The 18,760-nt window shown below is 33.4% G+C and overlaps 1 protein-coding gene across 1 annotated transcript; it reads left to right on the plus strand.

Moving 5' to 3' along the window:
* Positions 1-4,927: 4,927 nt before the first annotated feature.
* LOC110997081 lies at positions 4,928-14,631 on the plus strand. The gene is made up of 12 exons (XM_022265057.2): positions 4,928-5,030; positions 7,527-7,654; positions 7,952-8,240; positions 9,245-9,353; positions 10,345-10,432; positions 11,155-11,321; positions 11,676-11,861; positions 12,599-12,778; positions 12,996-13,146; positions 13,565-13,742; positions 14,072-14,214; positions 14,365-14,631. Exons 1-12 carry the CDS (start codon positions 4,955-4,957, stop codon positions 14,563-14,565), a joined length of 1,896 nt encoding a protein of 631 aa, XP_022120749.2. The 5' UTR covers positions 4,928-4,954; the 3' UTR covers positions 14,566-14,631.
* The last annotated feature ends 4,129 nt before the right edge of the window (positions 14,632-18,760 follow it).

Here is an 18,760-nt window from a genome sequence, read left to right on the forward strand (position 1 = left end):
CTAACTGTACCAAGTTAGACTAGACTCTTGCATAACCATCTAACTTGCTTCGAATTCACCCACTCTACCGGCTTTTGCATTGTTGCGGCCGGATTTTGCCGATAGAGACACTACAGAATAATATCTCATAGTAAAATATACTTTACTTTGTACATATTGATTCGAAAGAATAGTATTTATTTTTAAAACGTATTACAGTACTATTGTCTACGCCAAAGTACCGCAAGGTTAAAGATAAGAACGCTACATTTATTGTTAATAAACGCTGTGCGCAAGACCACAAATCTACTTATTATAAAATAATACTTTCACCAATACATATTATATTAATTACGTTAAACGTCAAAGAGAAACACAATATACCATACATAATATACTACATATATTCAACTAACCAACTAAATTTCGAACAATTGTTTACTATTTTATATATATGGGGCTATGACCTAGTATACAAGTGCACAGCCCCAAGTCGTTGGCCGTTGATACAAAATGTTATATTTAAATAATAATCCCTGAGTACATACCTCGTTTCTACATATTTCAAACGTAAGAGGCATACCATTTACAGGTAATTCGTTTGGGAACAATAAGGGAGGTAAGACTGAAAATATACTGCTAATACTTTGCCTTTACATTGGTTCATAATACGCACAAATACTTGTTTAAAAATTATAAGACTAAGGACGAAACTAATAATAAATAAAATTGGCAAAGAGATAATCAAAATAAAATTGCGTCTAGAATAACCTAAGCGAAACAAAGAAGCAAGTGAATCAAAATTGACGATAGGCCGAGTTAAAATATTTTAGGTACATCTCAACAAAATGTATGAAATAAAAATATGTATGTATTTCAAACATATAGTTTAAAACGAAACGTTAAGTTAAACGGCTAATTAAGCTGCGACATATATATGTTGTATTAATATAATATAACAAAATAGATGAATTTCAATAGTGCACTAACTATTGAAACGCACTAACTATGAATACGCGCAAATGTGGGTTTAGCAACAAAGTTGAGAAGGCGTTAAGTATTTGCAAGTTATTTGACGAAATAATTAAAATACTTCAGTCCTTACTTAACTAATGTTTAAATAGAAATGTCAACTATTTATGACTATGGATACCAAACTCCGATGGAAGGTCCATAACAAAAAGAAGCGCGAAGAGTTCGATCTCCGTAACTAAATTATACTGGTTGCTGGGTAGGCATTCCGCGTTATCAGTAAAAAATAAATGATTGATCTACAAACAGGTCTGACTGAGTCTTACATTTGTATGGACTTATGGTTACCAGCTGTGGGGTTGTACCAGTAATAGTAACATCCAAGTAATCTAACAAACAAAGTGCTCGGTGAATTAATTAATGCTCCCTGGTACATTCGCAATTACGACCTCCATCGGGGCCTTAATGTAGAAGACGTTGCCACATTAATAAAGATTGCTGGAGCCCACGAAAACAGGCTCCTCCATCACGCCCAAGGTATTCAACTCCTTGACACCACGGCCCTAGTGAGAAGACTGTAAAGGTCAAAATAATTTCAACAAGGGAATTAGTGTTAGTGTACTTTAATATTAAGTGCTAAACAGTGAGTGAAAACATAGAACACGATTCCTGACTAGGAAGCAAAAGAAAGTCCAAGATGAGGTCGCATATACAATCACTTTATCTCGATGGCATGAAGTACGTTTTGTCTTGCTTGACCCGACCTTTCATCGGAATGATTTTATAATTAAGAATGCGTCAACATAAAGTAAGTATTGTCAGGTATAGTCCCTTTGTCCTTGACTAGCTTGCGAACTATAATTCATAGTATCAAAAGATACTTATGAGTTACAATAGCATATGTAATAATTCCTTAAGCGTGCGACTCTTATGCCTAATAACTAAAGTATGCTTAAGGTTGTGCGTTCGAATCACGGCTGTGCAAAAGTGGAAATTTGTGTGAAATCAAACATCGTAAGAGAATCGGTATGTGTGAACCCAAAAACCGATGTCAAGTTTGAAATAAAAATTATCCATTTTGGGTTGCACCGATATGATTATTATTAGATTATACAGACGACAGCACTGGAGATACTCTTTACACTGGCGAGGCAGGTGTATCACGTGCAGTTGTCGATGAGTACCGAAACAAACTCGTGTCTGAAGTCGAAACTCAACTACGTGGAGTCTCGGACTGGGGTAGACGAAATCTAATCAAATTTAACCCCAAGAAGACACAAATTTGCGCGTTTTCCGTTAAAACCACCCTTTGTCGTTACTCTTCTCTTCGTACACACTCTTCTTAAATCCACAACTCCCCAGTACCAGCCGCTTGCACTTGACCGTATTCAATGAAGAGCTTTCCAAGCGATGCGCTCCCTCGGCGTTGCATAGAGACGTGGGTCTCTGCATCTTCTACCGCATTACCATGGAGAGTACTCAGAAGGTGACAAAATATAGAAATAAAATCATTATGTTCCACCTTTTTGTGGTCCACCTAATTCCTAGAACCAGCTCAGGGGCGGGGGGGGGGGGGTCATGACCCCCCTGGATCCGCCGTTGCGTGTCCGTCGTACCCCGTTTTTGGTGAATATGAATTATTAACATAAAAATATATATCATTGAAAACGTGGGGTCCACAATTAAGTCCAAAATTAATTTGTGTCACATAATCATTAAAAGCGTTTTATTGCCGTTTAACCGCCGTTTATAAAAATTTCCTGTAAGCCCATTGATCAAAAATTACTAATTAATGAATATACCAAAAAAATAAATGCACCTTGATTGACTAAATTCGATAACGCTCCTTAAAAAGTCTGGTAATGACCTAAATTTTAAACACAAGGTTTTTAACAAATTTTGTGTAAACTTCTAAAATTTAACCCTGAAGAAAATCCTACGCTAACCAGCTAACCATATCTATCCTTTGAAGGAATATCCAATTGTAACGACACTTTAAGAATAACTCTAAGAAAGGCATTTTAATATATGGAGGACATGATGGTTAATATTAGATTTCGTGTTTTGGTTTTACTTGTGTTTTTTTTAAAGATTGTTGTAAACACTATCGTTTACAAAATTTTGCAATAGTTCTCAGCCATTTTATTGCTGTCTCGCTATACGGCCTAAGTGCGTCTCTTTTTCATCCTAAAAATCGTAGTTTTTCTCATGTGATCAAACTCTTTGACTTTTATGTAAAGTTTTTAAATTATAGTTCAAGTCTTCATTTCAGGCTTAAAATATTTATTTATTTATACTTAATTGGCATAATACACATATTTATACATATAAAAAAAGATAAAAAGTAAGTAGGAAACATATGTTATCAGGGAAACGGGCAGTCATATCGCTAACAAGCGATTTCTTCCAGGCCGTCCTTATATGGAACAATAAAAAAAAGAGACAACTCCAGAGGGAAATGTACAAGTAATGCATAATTAATTAACAAAAAGATACTAAAAATAACATGGAACTTTAACTATATTACATAAAAAAAAATATAAATAGTACAATGTTAGTGATTTAATATATCACACTCATTTAAACAAGGTCGAATCCACATTTTTCTTCGTATTATTTGTTTTGACTTTGCTTTTAAAGCAATTTATGCTGCTGCAACGCGCATGAGTTCGTCCACCATTGCAGCCATAGATTCTAGCAAGCCATGTATGTAGACCTTGTAAAGAATATGATTTATTATCCATGGGCGGCGGTGTCACTTAACATCAGGTGAGCCTCCTGCCCGTTTGCCCTTGTCCTATAAAAAAAAGAGAAAATAATAAGCCATATACTGCTGAAGTATTGAGACATTTATCAGCCATCAGCATTAAAATGTTTTTTTGTATTTTCGGGCTATAGTCGATCTAGCCACATATTTCGTTCATAGTAGTAGTAGTAGAGGCCATAGACAAAATATTGCATTAATTACCCAAATAAGATATTAATCTTATTATCAGATCATTAGATCTGTTGAAGTATATACGTCGAATCACTCGATTATATACTTCAAATATATAGAGGTTTCATTAAATAATATAATTTACCTAAGTATAAAGAATTCCTAGTCACTACCAAATAAGTAATCTCAGACATAGTACACACAAGTAGTCGCATTTTTCCTTTTGAAAGTACATTTTGCCGCTGTAAGGAATGGAATTATATTAACATATGTAATTAATAACTATATTGTATATGGTAGTTACCACCATCATAGGAAAAATACAAATATCTTTCATATTAAATGTATGGAAGTGCATTATAGCTTTAAATAATGCCATACTTTTAACTGTTTTAAATATGAGAAATCTTCGGAGTCTCATATCAAAGTTAAACTTAAAGGCGCGTGAATTTTTGTTCGTACAAAACCTAAGTTTATTATTTTTCGTAGATAACAGTTCAGAGAATTATATTATACTACAAACTTACGCATTACCCATATTTAAACAAATAATTTATTATGAAATCAAAAGCCCTATATAATTTATAAGAGAACATAAATCTTAAAAAAACGAAGTAGGTACTAATTAAGTAAAGTAGTGTATACCTGATAGTAAAAATAATATAATTTATTTCCTACACACGAACAATACAATATTATTAACATACGTAGTAACAATAATAAAAAAAAAAGATACTGGCAGCATTTTCTCCCTGTATTGCTATAATTATTCTTTCTATTAGTTCTTATCTAAACAGATATATTTTTTTTTACTTTAAAACAAAGATTGTTAATACAAATTAAATCTAGCGATTTCAGCAAACGATTGAAATTTTATGTTGATAAGTAATAAGATGCAAAACATAAGATGCTAAATGCGTAGTAATTTGCAGTACTTCATATTAAAAGTACCTTATGTAAATAGCCTTTAAGCTTGGCAATGTCAGGGCTATCCGTAGTTTATAAAGCTAAGGGCGGGCGGGCCGCCACTAGTTGTGAGAATATCCTTCGTGACGCGACAACGCGATGGCAACTTTGCGCCGCATACTTAGTTTATGCGTACTTAGTGCGACGTTTGTGGCTGCTAAGAAAGAAATTACTGGTATTGCTTTCTAGCTATTTTATATTTCTATAGGGCCTAAGGTGTTTTAAATGTAATATCCCTATAAATTCCCTAAAAACGGTTTTACGTCTTTTTTGAGACCAGTAAAGTGAAATAAATATGTGAGTACCTACAGATACAATGAATATAGTATGTGTCCATAATGGGTACTGTTCAGGTTCATAGTATTAATGGACAAAAGGTTAGATTTCTGTTACAATCAAACCAAGCGCCCGGCTCTTATTTAATAAATTGCATTAGTCTAATTTTACTGGTTCATTTAATACAGTTTGAGTCATATAGTAGCTTCTTTTTTAATAAAAACAGATTTCATTTGTATGGAAGCGCATTTGGTAACTAAGGTACGTTTCGTATTTTTTCGTCAGACGAAGATGCGACGCAACAAAATAATTTTATTTTTTATTATAAAGACTAAGGAGGCTAGGCTCGTTATGGTTTGCTATTGCATTGATAGTATCTCGAAGAATTTGTAATAAGACTATAAAGGTTAGGTTTAAATATTTGTATGAACACATTAAAAACAAAAAAATCGCGCCAAACTATGAAAATACTAACAAATTAAATTGTTATGTTCAACAATTATTTTCAATCTGGATAAATTTTTGTTTCTATTCCGCATTTATAACATTTCTGGTTGAATATTTATTGCTGTGAGAATTAAAAAATGAAACACATTTAATTGTAACATTTATTTATGTGTGACTCGGGTAAATAAAATCAAAAGAGCTAGATTTTATTACCTTGTATGATAGCTAAGATAGAAAGCTATCTTAGCTTTCTATCTAAGCGTCTGTCAAAAGGGATAGAGTCTGCAAGTCCTTACTACCAGTACTCTGTAACTCCCAATATTGTTCCCGATTTCTTAGTTAATTTTCTACGGATTACGGACTCGTTTTTTTTTATAGTACAGGGGGCAAACCGGCAGGAGGACGCTTTCAATGCCAGAGGGCTCGCGAATGCGTTGCCGGCCTTTTAAGAATTGGTACGCTCTTTTCTTGAAGGACCCTAAGTCGAATTGCTTCGGAAATACTTCAGTCGGCAGCTTAATTGTTGAAGTTACAGGCTGGTGCTGTGCTAATTAGAGAGGCTAGTGCGTAATAACTCCAAACGCACGTTTTTGCGTTTGTATAATTCTTTGGTATATTTCAATCATATGATCTTTTCATATAAGTCAAGGACGTTTAAGCTCGAGTTGTAATAAAGATAATAGCTTGCTTCGAACGTTCATTATCACACAATTATTGAATTTCTTAAAAAGACTTTGTATTTTCGTTTGCATTGAAAGTATTACGCACTTAATGTAGTTGATTAATTAACTTTCTTACAATGTAACTAAAAATAATAATCCGGTTTCTAACTAATACAAAATACCATCAGTATCGCCTCGACGTGCGTCGTTCAGTTGTTGAAGCGTTTCTTAAGGCAGATTTTGCCCCGCACCAACACTTGACTTAGGTCCACCAATTCAACTTAGGCAAAGGCCGGCAACGCACTTGCGAGCCTTCTGGCAATGAGTCTAGGGGCGGCGGTATTACTTAACATCATATGAACTTCCTGTCCGTTTCCTTTCTTTTACATAAAAGTACTATATATATAAACATATATAATATTTGATATTTTTAAATACTTCATTTTTCTTATAGTCAATATACTGCTAGCACGGTTTTCATATTTTCATGACTATTATTTATTTAATTTGATTTTCATCAATAACCTTTATTTCAAGACACTTGTTGAGTTTTAAGATAAAATAATGAAATGAAATTAAAAATAGTTATTGTGCAGCTACTATTAAAATTAAAATCAGATCTGACGTATTAAGCAATTTAATGCATTTTAAACGTTGATAATATCTTTTATTTTACTATATTAATGCAATATTTTGTAAAATTAACGACCTTGCATTGCTTGAGTGTGTTAAATTTGTTCCGTGCCAGATCGCAGTTTTCCTGATAAGTTCAATGAACGTCACAAAGATGCCCTTTCTTACCCTTCTCTTCCGAATATAATTTTCAAAATTACTTTTTTTGATTACAGATTAAGTAGTATAGTTAATAGGATATAATACTTATTGAAAATTCTCTATTTTCTTTAATATTTCAGCGTACTTACGACGTAAGGCGTTTAGTGTATATTGTACAGTTTGTTACAATGTTTAATGACATTTAGGGTCTGTTTCACAATGTCCGGATAAGTTCCAAATAAGCTATTTACTACTTATTCGTAGGATAAACAGTATTCAGTTCACAGTCAGATGAACTATTCATAGACTATTCGTCATGAAACGCGAAGTATTGTTTGGAACTTTTATCTTTTGAATAATTTATCTGTTGCATAGCATCCATACATTGTGAAACAGACCCTTAATCTAAAGGACATAATTCTGACTTTTTCTTAGTTCAAATCACGGCGAATTTGTAGCATTTTAGTCAAATTATCATTTTTGTAAATAATTCAACTGATGTTTGTTTCCAGAACTATCTTTACCTCGGTTGTTTCACCTGGATGACTACGATCGATGCTTAGCAGCAGGAGGCCTCTATTGCACCGGTACATTTAAATTGACACAGCGTCAATCCATTTCAGCTTATAGCCATATTCAGGTAAGATCTTATTACCCAATATCTTAATTTTCAATATTTGGATTCTGGACACCCGAGGTAAACGGATTTAAGTGAGGCAAATATGTAACTATAGACATTTATATTATTCTTTTCATAACTATGAAACAAAGACACCGTCCTGTAAATGCAAAATTAAAAATGATGTGATGAATGTTTCCTGTATCCAGACGTGGGTGTTTCTTTGAATTAAGTTTTATATAAAATAGATTGACGACATTATATAGGGAACCGATACTCCATTGGTGGTCACTTCTATATAGCTTTTACGGTTTCCAGGAATATTCTTCAGACCCTCGCCACTTCAATCGCACGCTAATTCACCGCGGTTACTGCATATCAGCGCGATGTCCATCATCAGAGCTTAATACTACGCTGCGTTTTGAGCGCTGTGTGGACCAACATGCTTTGGTACCAGGACTTAAGGCTTCTATCTTATCCCATACTTGCAGTAATCAGAAGGAGAGTAAAGATGTGGACACGGCAGAACTAGCATTTTTGTGCGTGATCGGATTGTTGGTTGCGCTGAATGTTGTCGGTACACTTTACGATGTGATAGGATATACAAGTAAGTATGAAATATTAAATAAACAAGATTTATCATATTCTTAGATAAAAAAGTGTACGTAAAGTGTACGGGCTTCTCTGATTCGGACGTGGCATGAAAAGAAAAGAAAATGTACCTCAAAAATATTTATTAAATTTATGTGATTTCATAGATATAGCGCGTTTAACCAAACTGATGAAAACTCTCAACGAGACACTTTTCCCCGGTTTTGCAAAATTTTTCATTGATCCAATGAAACATTATACCTATTTACTCTGCTCCCTTTTTAGCTTAGTTTTTGTTCATTACATGCAAAAAGTTACTTATTTTAATAAATCGTTTGGATTGTCCATGGTTAATGCGACTATATAAAATATCTACATTTATAATACATATTTTATAATAATAATAAAGTCTTTATTCATTTAAGTTGGTACATTTTTCTTTTCAGTGTAAGATTTGGGAACCCTTTTAAGTAAATATACCTGTGTTAGGGTTCCCAGCTCTTCCATAACAAAGTTAATTACATAAAATAATTTAACCAGTTCAATTCCTTTTTATTTTTTACTTGTTAAACCGTTATCATCAAACCTGATTGTGTGCATGAGTAAGTGTGTGAGAGAGTGAATGAGTGAGTGAGTAGGTGAGTGAATGAGTGAGTGAGTAGGTGAGTGAATGAGTAACGTGTAGCTATTTAAATCATGGGTCTCAAAAGCAGTTCTAATACTGCATGAGGCGTGATAATAAGCCAGTCTTTTATTCGGGTTTTTAGGTTGTAGGCGGTGAGAGGGTAGATTTTATAGTATATTTAATTTAAATTAATATTATTTAATGGGTTACGTAACTAATTCAATGCTTATCTATTTAAAAAAGGACTAACTTGGTCAACTAACAGAAATATTTAGTCAGCACTGGTCTATTTATTTTTTGAACGATATCTTATAATTTTTAATAGAAAAAAATTGTGTGGTATTAGTTTTTCGTTATCCATTGGATGTTGACTTACAGTATTAAAATCTATCTAGAGAATCCATATATTATGGCATGGTCACTTCGCTACAATTGGAACCGGTTGACGACCACCGAAGATGGAGATCCGCGGCTGACTTCGCTTACTCCCATACAGGGGGTCAGGTAGGACTTATTTTTAAATTTAAATAATTTACGGCCAGATTTAATAAGAACACGCGAAACTTCTAGTAAGTGAGCCCGATGTCATTGACAGAATATTAACTTTTTATGTATTTCAAAATAATATATATTTAAAAAGACATTCAGGGTAATCTTAAGAAGAACTTAAAAAAAACGGAATAAAAATTGAAAGTTACCAGATTCCAGTTTACCTTAAGACAATTATGACCTTGTTAAATTGTTAGCTATTTATAAAGAGAGTATTTGTTTAATTTGTAATTTCCGCATGGAGACATAGTAAATTATGAAATTCTAAAAGGGTAAAAAATTTGTAGAAAAACAATCTTTTTCGAAAATGCGTTAGCCACGCAGTAAAACGAGTCCTTTTGGGATAGACCTGTACGTCCTCCCCTCTGTTTCTTGAGACATTATTGTGAATTATGCAGACTAATTCTTGTAGATTTTATAAACTTTTTTTTTAATTTTGACGTTTTTTGAGGGAGCACAGTTTATCTCCTCCTCGAACTTTCGATAAAAACTGTTCTGTAAAGAGACCTTCAGACAGTAGAGCTAGGTCAAAGACACATTACTTAATCGATATACTTAATTTATATGCTTAATTGATTTTGTGATAAAAAATACATTTACAATTAAAAGAAATTTTTTATAAACTACTTTAATATTTATTGTTAATATAAAGCAGTTTTGGAAGTGTAACTCGAATAAGAGTTAAATCAAAGTACATAAATTGTAGTACAAAAACATCTTATAAATTATGATACAAGACTTAACTTTTCCAAACTATATCGTAAGTCAAAAAGAATCGTCAAGGTGCTACTTCCATCATCCTTGGCTTGGTCGAGCAAGTCTCCAGCCGTTACTATTATATTTTTTACTTAATCCATATAGTTCGTGATTCCCCATCGTATGTTGCTTGCTCGATGGCAAGCCATAAGTATATAGTGTAAAAATCATATTCTTCTATGTATTGCAGAGTATTGCTGTTGGTTTTGGTGATGATGACGCATACATCGGAGATCCAGCATAAACTATACCTATACAATCCGAATCAGCTGGAACAAGTGAGTACTTTTAATAAAGATTTTGAAGCCCGTTTGAAGTACTAATCGATGATAAAGTTAATTTTGACTCGTAAAAATGACAAACTACAGTAAAAGGGGGCCTGTTTAGGGGGTAAACGTTCAGGAGGCTTATCTTATGACTTCTACCCATCAATACTCACACTACCAGAATTAAAAAGAAGTGCGTTTCAAAATTACAGAATTTAGGACGAAACTGATTTTTTTTTGTAATTTCAAACACTTCTCTTAAAGCAAGTTGTCTGTTTAAAATGATTTTAAATCAGAAGTACATAAGATATAAAAATCTTTATGGCCGATATCAACCACTGCCTTTTACGGATACTTATGAATTATTTTTAACAATGAATAAAAAACGTTAACTGAGGCATTTCCTTTATAAGGTATTATATTACTTTTAGCTGATTAAAATTAATTACTCAGTAATGTAATTAATTTATATTCAATTCGACTTAGGATCCTTCAAAAAAAGGGCCAATTCTTAAAAGGTCGCGAGCCCTCTGACATTGTTTCCGGCTGAACTAAGCTCGCCAAAACAGCCCGTGCTGAACTGTAAAGGCCAACAGCGAGATTCCATTAAAAAAAACTGGCATTGAGTGAGTCAATGGGCGAGTGTATCACTGAACATCAGGTGAGCCTCCTGCCCGTTTGCCCCTATTCTATAAAAAAATGTAATAATGTAAATACCTAATTTTAAATTTCAGCTCCTACAGCACCCAGCGACAATGCTTATACGAAATGGATCTGCTCTAGTAATGGGATTCGTCGTCATCTCGAACTTTCTTTTCGCCTATAGTCTCCTTCACATTTCAAAGACTCGGAAATTGAGCCTTGCTCAACTTCCAATGTGTCTGTTACATAGGCTTGTGAGGTAAGATTTAAACCTAAATTTAGTTGGCAAGGTGAATTCTAAGATAACAAAATCAATCGAAATCAATTTCATGAAATAAGTTTTTATTATAGCGTCTAAATTAATTCAGAGATGACACAGAAAAACCACTAACTGATCTAAGAAACTTTAATTCTATTCTTTAAACTAATTAAAAATGCTTAAAATAACATATTTCTTTAATATTTATTGAGCTATATTTATATTACATATATTATAAATAAATGTTTATTTGTATAAAATGCTTCAAAAAATCTGAATATGTTGGCTGTACGTCATTGTATGACCGGTATTTTAAAAATATTACTATAAAGTAATTCAGTTTACTAATGCCAGGTTAGCCCCCGTACATCTCGTGGTAGTGGGTTTTGCTGCAACGTGGTGGCGTCGTGTCGGAGACGGTCCCCAATGGCAGAGCGTTGTAGCTGCCGAGAGTGATGTCTGCCGAAGGAAATTTCTGAGCCACGTTTTCTTTCTTCAAAATCTAGTTAACCCAGATGAACATTGCTTGCTACAGACTTGGTAAGTATCTTTACAGCCAAAAGTCTCGTGAATAGACGATAAGAAGCTGAAGGTTAGCAAAGAAGCCAAGTAATCAATTGTACTTTTGTATCGGATAGAAGACAAACGATGATGATGTCTCTAAACTTGAAAATCTCTTTAGCTCTCAGATGAGATACGTATATTTGTGCTACGTGTATATATGTTTTTAAAATGCAATTATTTTGGATGTATTAATTATTATAGTTAAAATTAATGATTTCCACTACTCGAGAGCATTGAGATCAATATCTTATATCTTTAAACGAGCAATTCTTGTATATATATATATATATATATATATAATTGGAATCTCGGAATCGGCTCCAACGATTTTCATGAAATTAAGTATACGGAGGGTTTCGGGGGCGATAAATCGATTTAGCTAGGAATAATATCTCGAAAATGTCATTTTATTTGTGTTTTATAAACTTAAACATAGAATTGCTCGTTTAAAGATGTCAGTCAAATAAAAACTTAAATATGAATATAATTATCTTTATTCGATAATTATATTCATATTTCATAATTTTATTAGTATGTAATTCGTACTAAAATGAAATTTCCAAAAAACACGATTTATAAAAAAAATACCGATCTTAGCTCGGTCATCCAGGTCCTGTTTTTAAAATGCAATTATTTTGGATGTATTAATTATTATAGTTAAAATTAATGATTTCCACTACTCGGGAGCAATGAGATCAATATGTTTGGCATAGGTTTTTAGCAGTGGACGTGCAGCTTTACATTATGGCTGCGGCCCTTACGCTGTGGCTGCAACAAACAGGCAGACGGGCAGTGCCACTGTTGACAGCGCTGTTTTTTGGCTCATGTCTTCTCAACGTAATTCTAGCTTATGTTAACGACTGGAAATCTCTTCTATACATAATGTTGCCTGAGTGAGTATTTCCCATATATCCCCGTTCTATAGCTTAGCTACCGAATCTTAATTGTTCCGATTACAGAAAATAAAACTTGTATTGTTATTGTGGGGACGCATTTGACTTGATTTTTATTAAGAAGCAGCTTGCTTAAAATTTTAATACTTTCAAAACCAATATTTATGAAAATACAGACTTTTTTTTTATAAAATACAAATTGTAAAATTATTTCTAGGAATGTTCGCAATACGTTTCGTACGGAGCCATCTTTTTATCGTTTCTACGTAGCGCCATGGGGCAGTCTGCCCGCTTGCTTGCTAGGACTTTGGCTTGCTCACGTACATTACAATATACAGGAGAGTGGACTGAAAGTTTTTAATCATAAGGTACTGTTATATACTACTTGTCTTTCCTTTCATAAGTTACTTCCTTCTTATTCTTCGTTGGTATCGTGGTAAGACCGTGTAAAAAGCCCTTGGACCAGTCCATATTAAATTATAATTATCCACGATTTGTCTTTTTTTAAATTTTGGCTCTAGCATGCTTTGTTCATTAGCCAGCATCAAGAATGGGATTTTTATAATTCGCTGTTTTAATTATTTACAGTTTATGCATAATAAAAACGAAGGAAACGGTTTAAGTCTTATTCTGAAAGCATATACATATCATTAGTTCCTATAATAAACAGAATATGACACATTCTAGCTTTACAATACAGATATAATTAAATATATATGTTTCGCTGGCAAATATAAGAATAAGATAAGACTAATCAGGGCTCTATAACTCAAATCTTTTTCCCAGATATTACGGTGGATATTCCACCTCATGATTCCGATCCACGTAGCGTTGATTAAATCCGGCAGTTATATAGAGGACAGCACCTCTCGTCTCACAACGGCTCTTTATTTGGGAGTAGAGCGCCCACTTTTTGCGATCCTGGCGGCATTCTACGTCTTGGGTTTCGTTAACAATGTCGACAGTAAGTCCAAAATAATAAATACTGTAATAAGTACTGTTTTTAATATCAACAAATATAGAATATTTATAAAAAAAATATAAAATAATTTTTAATAATTACGGATAACAAATTAAAGCAAGAGAATTACTAATTAAATTAACATTACTAAGGTAATATACATTTCGTTCCTACAAAATAAGTTAGGCGCTATTTTTCGGACTTTTATTACTAAAAGTACATGAACGTAATCTTTCCCACCATTTCTGAACATCTAATAGTCTGGTTATCTGATCATATTTAAACGCAAATTAATTTATAAGAAAATTAAGAATGGTTTACTTGACTCATAGATTTCATTCGTCGCATCATGTCAATACGTTTTCTGCAAGTGGCGGGACGTTTGTCGTTATCAGCCCTGATGCTGCACTGGTGCGTCAATCTTATTCTGGTTGGTTCACGTCGAACTCTATCCGAAGTCTCCGTGTCCAATATTGTAAGTTATTAGGGTCTTTGAAAACACAGATGGGAAATGTAAATTATAAACTGCATAGTTTGATTTCATATGATTATAATATTACTTTTACATGCAAACGTAAAAATATGCCGAGACAATATTTTATTAATTAAATCTATTTTGTTGCAGGCGTCTGATTTAATATCGACTATTTGGTGGACCTATGTAATCGCGTTGCCGCTCAGTCTCCTCGTAGAAGCCCCATTCCAGAAGACTTTAAACACATTTATATTGTCCTTACAAGCTTCACAAACACACACAATAATACACCGCAAGCCATCACTTAAGAACACAAGAAGAAGAAAGTCTTCTTTAAAAAAGTGGAGATAAAATTCAGATTTGTGATTTTTAAATTCAGATTAATTTTACAAATTAATTTAGAGTTTAATTATTTACTTATTTTTATTTATTTGCCTTGAGGTTAGGTTAAACCTTAACGGGTTTTACTACTAATCTAGTTCTACTTAATCTTAAAGAAAAATAAGAACATTGTCAGTTAATACCTGATGAGAAAATACAATTAAAGATGACACTATTATCTACTAAGTCAACTTTGAATACAGAAAGCAGCGTAACAGTGTGAAAGTTGAATTTACAAAGGGACAACTTTTATTATGTTAAATTTTATAAGCTACTAATACAACGGCGTATTACAGAAAAAAATTAAGCTAAGAAAACGACTTTACTATGTGACTATTTTTTTTAAATTTTACAATGCGCCAAAACTATGTAGATTATGTATTTATAAAGTAAATGACGTCTATCTAGGAGCTAAGTCAAAATGCAATTACAGTGAAAATTCAATTTGTATAAAAATTTGTCGACACGAACTTGCTTTTTTCGAGCCGCCTGTTGATTTATATATGAAGAAGGATGATTACAATTACTTACGCCATTCAGCCAAATTGATAGACAGTTTACCATTGACCATAAAAATTACGTAGTTCTTAATATATCTAGGTATCATTAGAGATAATCGTTGTTGATCTTAGATTAAAGACGACTCTAAGTTTAACCGTATTACTGCAAGTAATACCGTATTAATATGACGACTGATTTCTCTTTGTAAAAACAAAGATTAAATTTAGTGTATACACTTTTTAGATCACCTAAATACTATCTCAGTTTTGTATAAAATTTGAAGATACGTATTATGTATAAATTTTTAATGTTAACATTCATCTTATTAAATAAATTAAAATGCAGTTAAGGTTTATTTTTTTCTTTAAGATTCACTGTTTTGACCAAAAACGCAAATATGATTGCTATAATATTTATGGAATCAACATATACGTTCTTAGAAGGCCTTTATTTAGTTAAAAAAATCTTCTATTAATAATTTAACACCTTATCACCATGGCCCTTTGTCAGGGGCTACTAAATAAGGAATCGTAAAATTATTTACAATTAGTTTTACCATCCTTTTAACCTTCTGGCCCCTTTGCCATCCTTGACAATTGAGTTTTGACACCGGTCGTGATAATTGTAATGAAACATATTTATATCAGGCGCTATAATGTTGGAGAATTCAAATGAAACGGTGTGTTTATTGCGTTGTGGTGTGTTATACAATGCACAGAGTAGAAAGTTATGATTTCATGATCACAGTAGGGGTGGGATCCTGTAATCCCGAACGAGTCTCGATCTATCTCGTGTGTCGTATATGTTTTTGCCATACGGTAGTCGTAATCGCTAAGTTTCGTTTCTTAAACTCACTTTAAGGGTGGTAATGTACGTGGGTAAGTGGCTAGAACTGGCCCGTAAGCAACATTGGTAATGAAACCTTTTTTGACTTTCAATTTTAGAACTCTTTGGTGGTTATATGTAGTATATTGCATTCATTTGGCTTTTGTTTTTGTGAATTGGCGGCAATTCGTTTTGGGCTCACTCAATAACACAGCTATGATAGGCTGCGATTAGCATTTCTTAATTAAGAACCATCTCGTGCCACTATTAACAATTGGTTTAACGAGTGGACTCGGACACCTCGCATGGACAGCGTCGTTGCATCAAATGACATATTTGACATCGTCACAGATGATGACAGCTGGATATATTGCTACGAACCCGAAACCAAAAGACAAGTTGGTGTTTCCTTTCGAAAATCGGCCAACTAAGATAAAGAAAGAAAGAAGTCAAGTAAAAAGAGATGCCTTTTTGCATTGCCTCATTCTTTGGTTGAAAAGGTCATTTTGCGACTAGCTAAAAGATATGATTGAAGATGGAAGGACAGTTACTGGCTGTATGTTTTGCTACATATAATGTTATTTATAAAATTAATAAAATATATATTACATTGTATTATTTTATAAAACTTAATGTACCTTTATTTAATTTATGTTTTATCCAAACGGTTCCCATCCCATCTTATTGTATATTTTTTATAATAATTTAAACAAGTTTATTCCCACTGTGAAAAAAAAGCAATGAATCCATAATTTGCTTCCAATTATCTTATTAATTCAGATTTCAGAGTATAATCAGTAGCTGGAGAAAAACGCCTACGCCTTTAGGAAGGACCCACAGAAGTTTATCTACCTACTAACTACTATATGTAATCTCTTACATACATCCTCGATCTAATAGTGTAATACATATATTCGAGAGCAATCAAAAATTACTTGTGTTCACCATTGCGTCAACACAAAGAACTGGAGTAATAAATTTAAGTTTGCCGTTAAACCGGTCCCTTAGGGCGGTTACAGACTATTTTTCTGCACGTATACGATCGTTTCACCATGCTCGCTTACACGCACGCTACAATATACGCATCAAAAAACCGGACGCGAGTAACCTGGCATATATTTCCGCGTGCTCGCTAGAACCGGTGGTGGCGTCGTGACCAACCAACAAAACTTCAAACATGATATGTCACAATAATGTATCTAAATAATTATCATTCTTCTAGTAATTGTTATAGTTTATGTGAGAGTGATGAAGAAACATTGCTATTTGCGTTAGTTATTCGCCGATGACTGAGAAGACGAAAAATATGTAGGGTGTCATCGATGGTTGCATCGATACAGAAAACCAGTCACTTTAATACACTCTACCTAGAACTGCGAACGTATACGTTAACGTACACACAAAATCACTCACTATAAAAGTTTCAATGGAGGACGTAACTATTGGCAAGAAATGCACAAAAACACTATATATAAAACTGCATCTAACTTTACCCAACTCAAGCTCAACAACGACTCATTAACAATGCGCGGATCAGCCGAGTTAAAATATTTTTGGGATCACCCTCATGGCCTCATTAAATTTTATTAAAATAAAATTGATTCTATTACGAACAACGTTCCTACATGCACTTCCAAAAACGAGCTTATACATACGTGTAAAAAACGCTAGTCTGTAACCGCCCTTAGACCCAAGAGGCTCACTTATAATTTGCTACCAACATAAGATAGAAAAAGAAATACAATTGAATATGTTTAAACCTTCATATATTAAAACAAGCTAATTTAAAATATTTATCTTCGTACACTTTGAAAAAATGTATTATGAAAGATAAAACTTAAATTCAATCTATTTGATACGATTACCTCTCTCCATCTGGTACCGAAATACCGAACCGAAGAATAACTATTTGGATAAATATTATTATCTACTACGTTCGATTTAATTTGTTTGCTGTTAATTTATATATATTGGTTGCGTGTAATCTGCATGTTTATTCAATTAAGCTTAAAATTATATTTCCTAGTAACTGCCGTGTTGCTTTCGGTTGCTTCCTGATTCTTCACATCGGGTGATGAATCCCCCTCTAGACATCCAACATCCATCCACCGGAATCAGGATTCGGTAGTGCATGCACAGACTGTCCTTTGTACTCTGGGGGGCCCACTCTGTCGCTGTTGCCGTATTTAGCACTTTAGGTCAGCAAAATGGACGAGATGCGTGTCTTTTTATGCGTCCTACTCTATATGCTCTTTGTCTGTTGCTCCAGATTCCGTTGCTGACCTGCGAAGGCAACAAAGGCTGACCGGAGTGTCACAGCTCGTAAAGGTGTTTAGGGTTTAACCACGCAACACCACTGTGTCGAACAAGCCACCCACTGCAGAATTTCCGAACTAATCGACGTATGTTCCTTCGAGAAAAGAGCGGACCAATTCCTAGGGCCGCAACGCACTCTTATACTCTATGGCATTGACACGACTCTTGCCTCTTAACATCAAGTGAACCTCCTGCCCTTTTGCCCTCTTATCTACAAAAAAGAAAAATTCCTCAAAGTCAGCTGTCGCTCGTCGTCTCTTTTCATTACCGATTAAACAAAATTTGGTAGAAAAAGAAGCAATTTTCTCAGTAGGATGATTTCGTTTTATATAAATATACATATATTATAAAATATTTCTCTTAAATATATGTTTCACGTCTTATTGGATGTTACTTCTAGTATAATATGCGACATAATATAAAATTATCAAAAGAATATCATGTAAAAAAATTCAATGAAATTGTTATCAATTAATCTATATTATAGTATTAGTTTTAAATCACTTACACACAAAAAATACGA

Source organism: Pieris rapae, chromosome 3, assembly GCF_905147795.1.
Source record: "Pieris rapae chromosome 3, ilPieRapa1.1, whole genome shotgun sequence".
NCBI classification, from domain to species: Eukaryota; Metazoa; Arthropoda; class Insecta; order Lepidoptera; family Pieridae; genus Pieris; species Pieris rapae.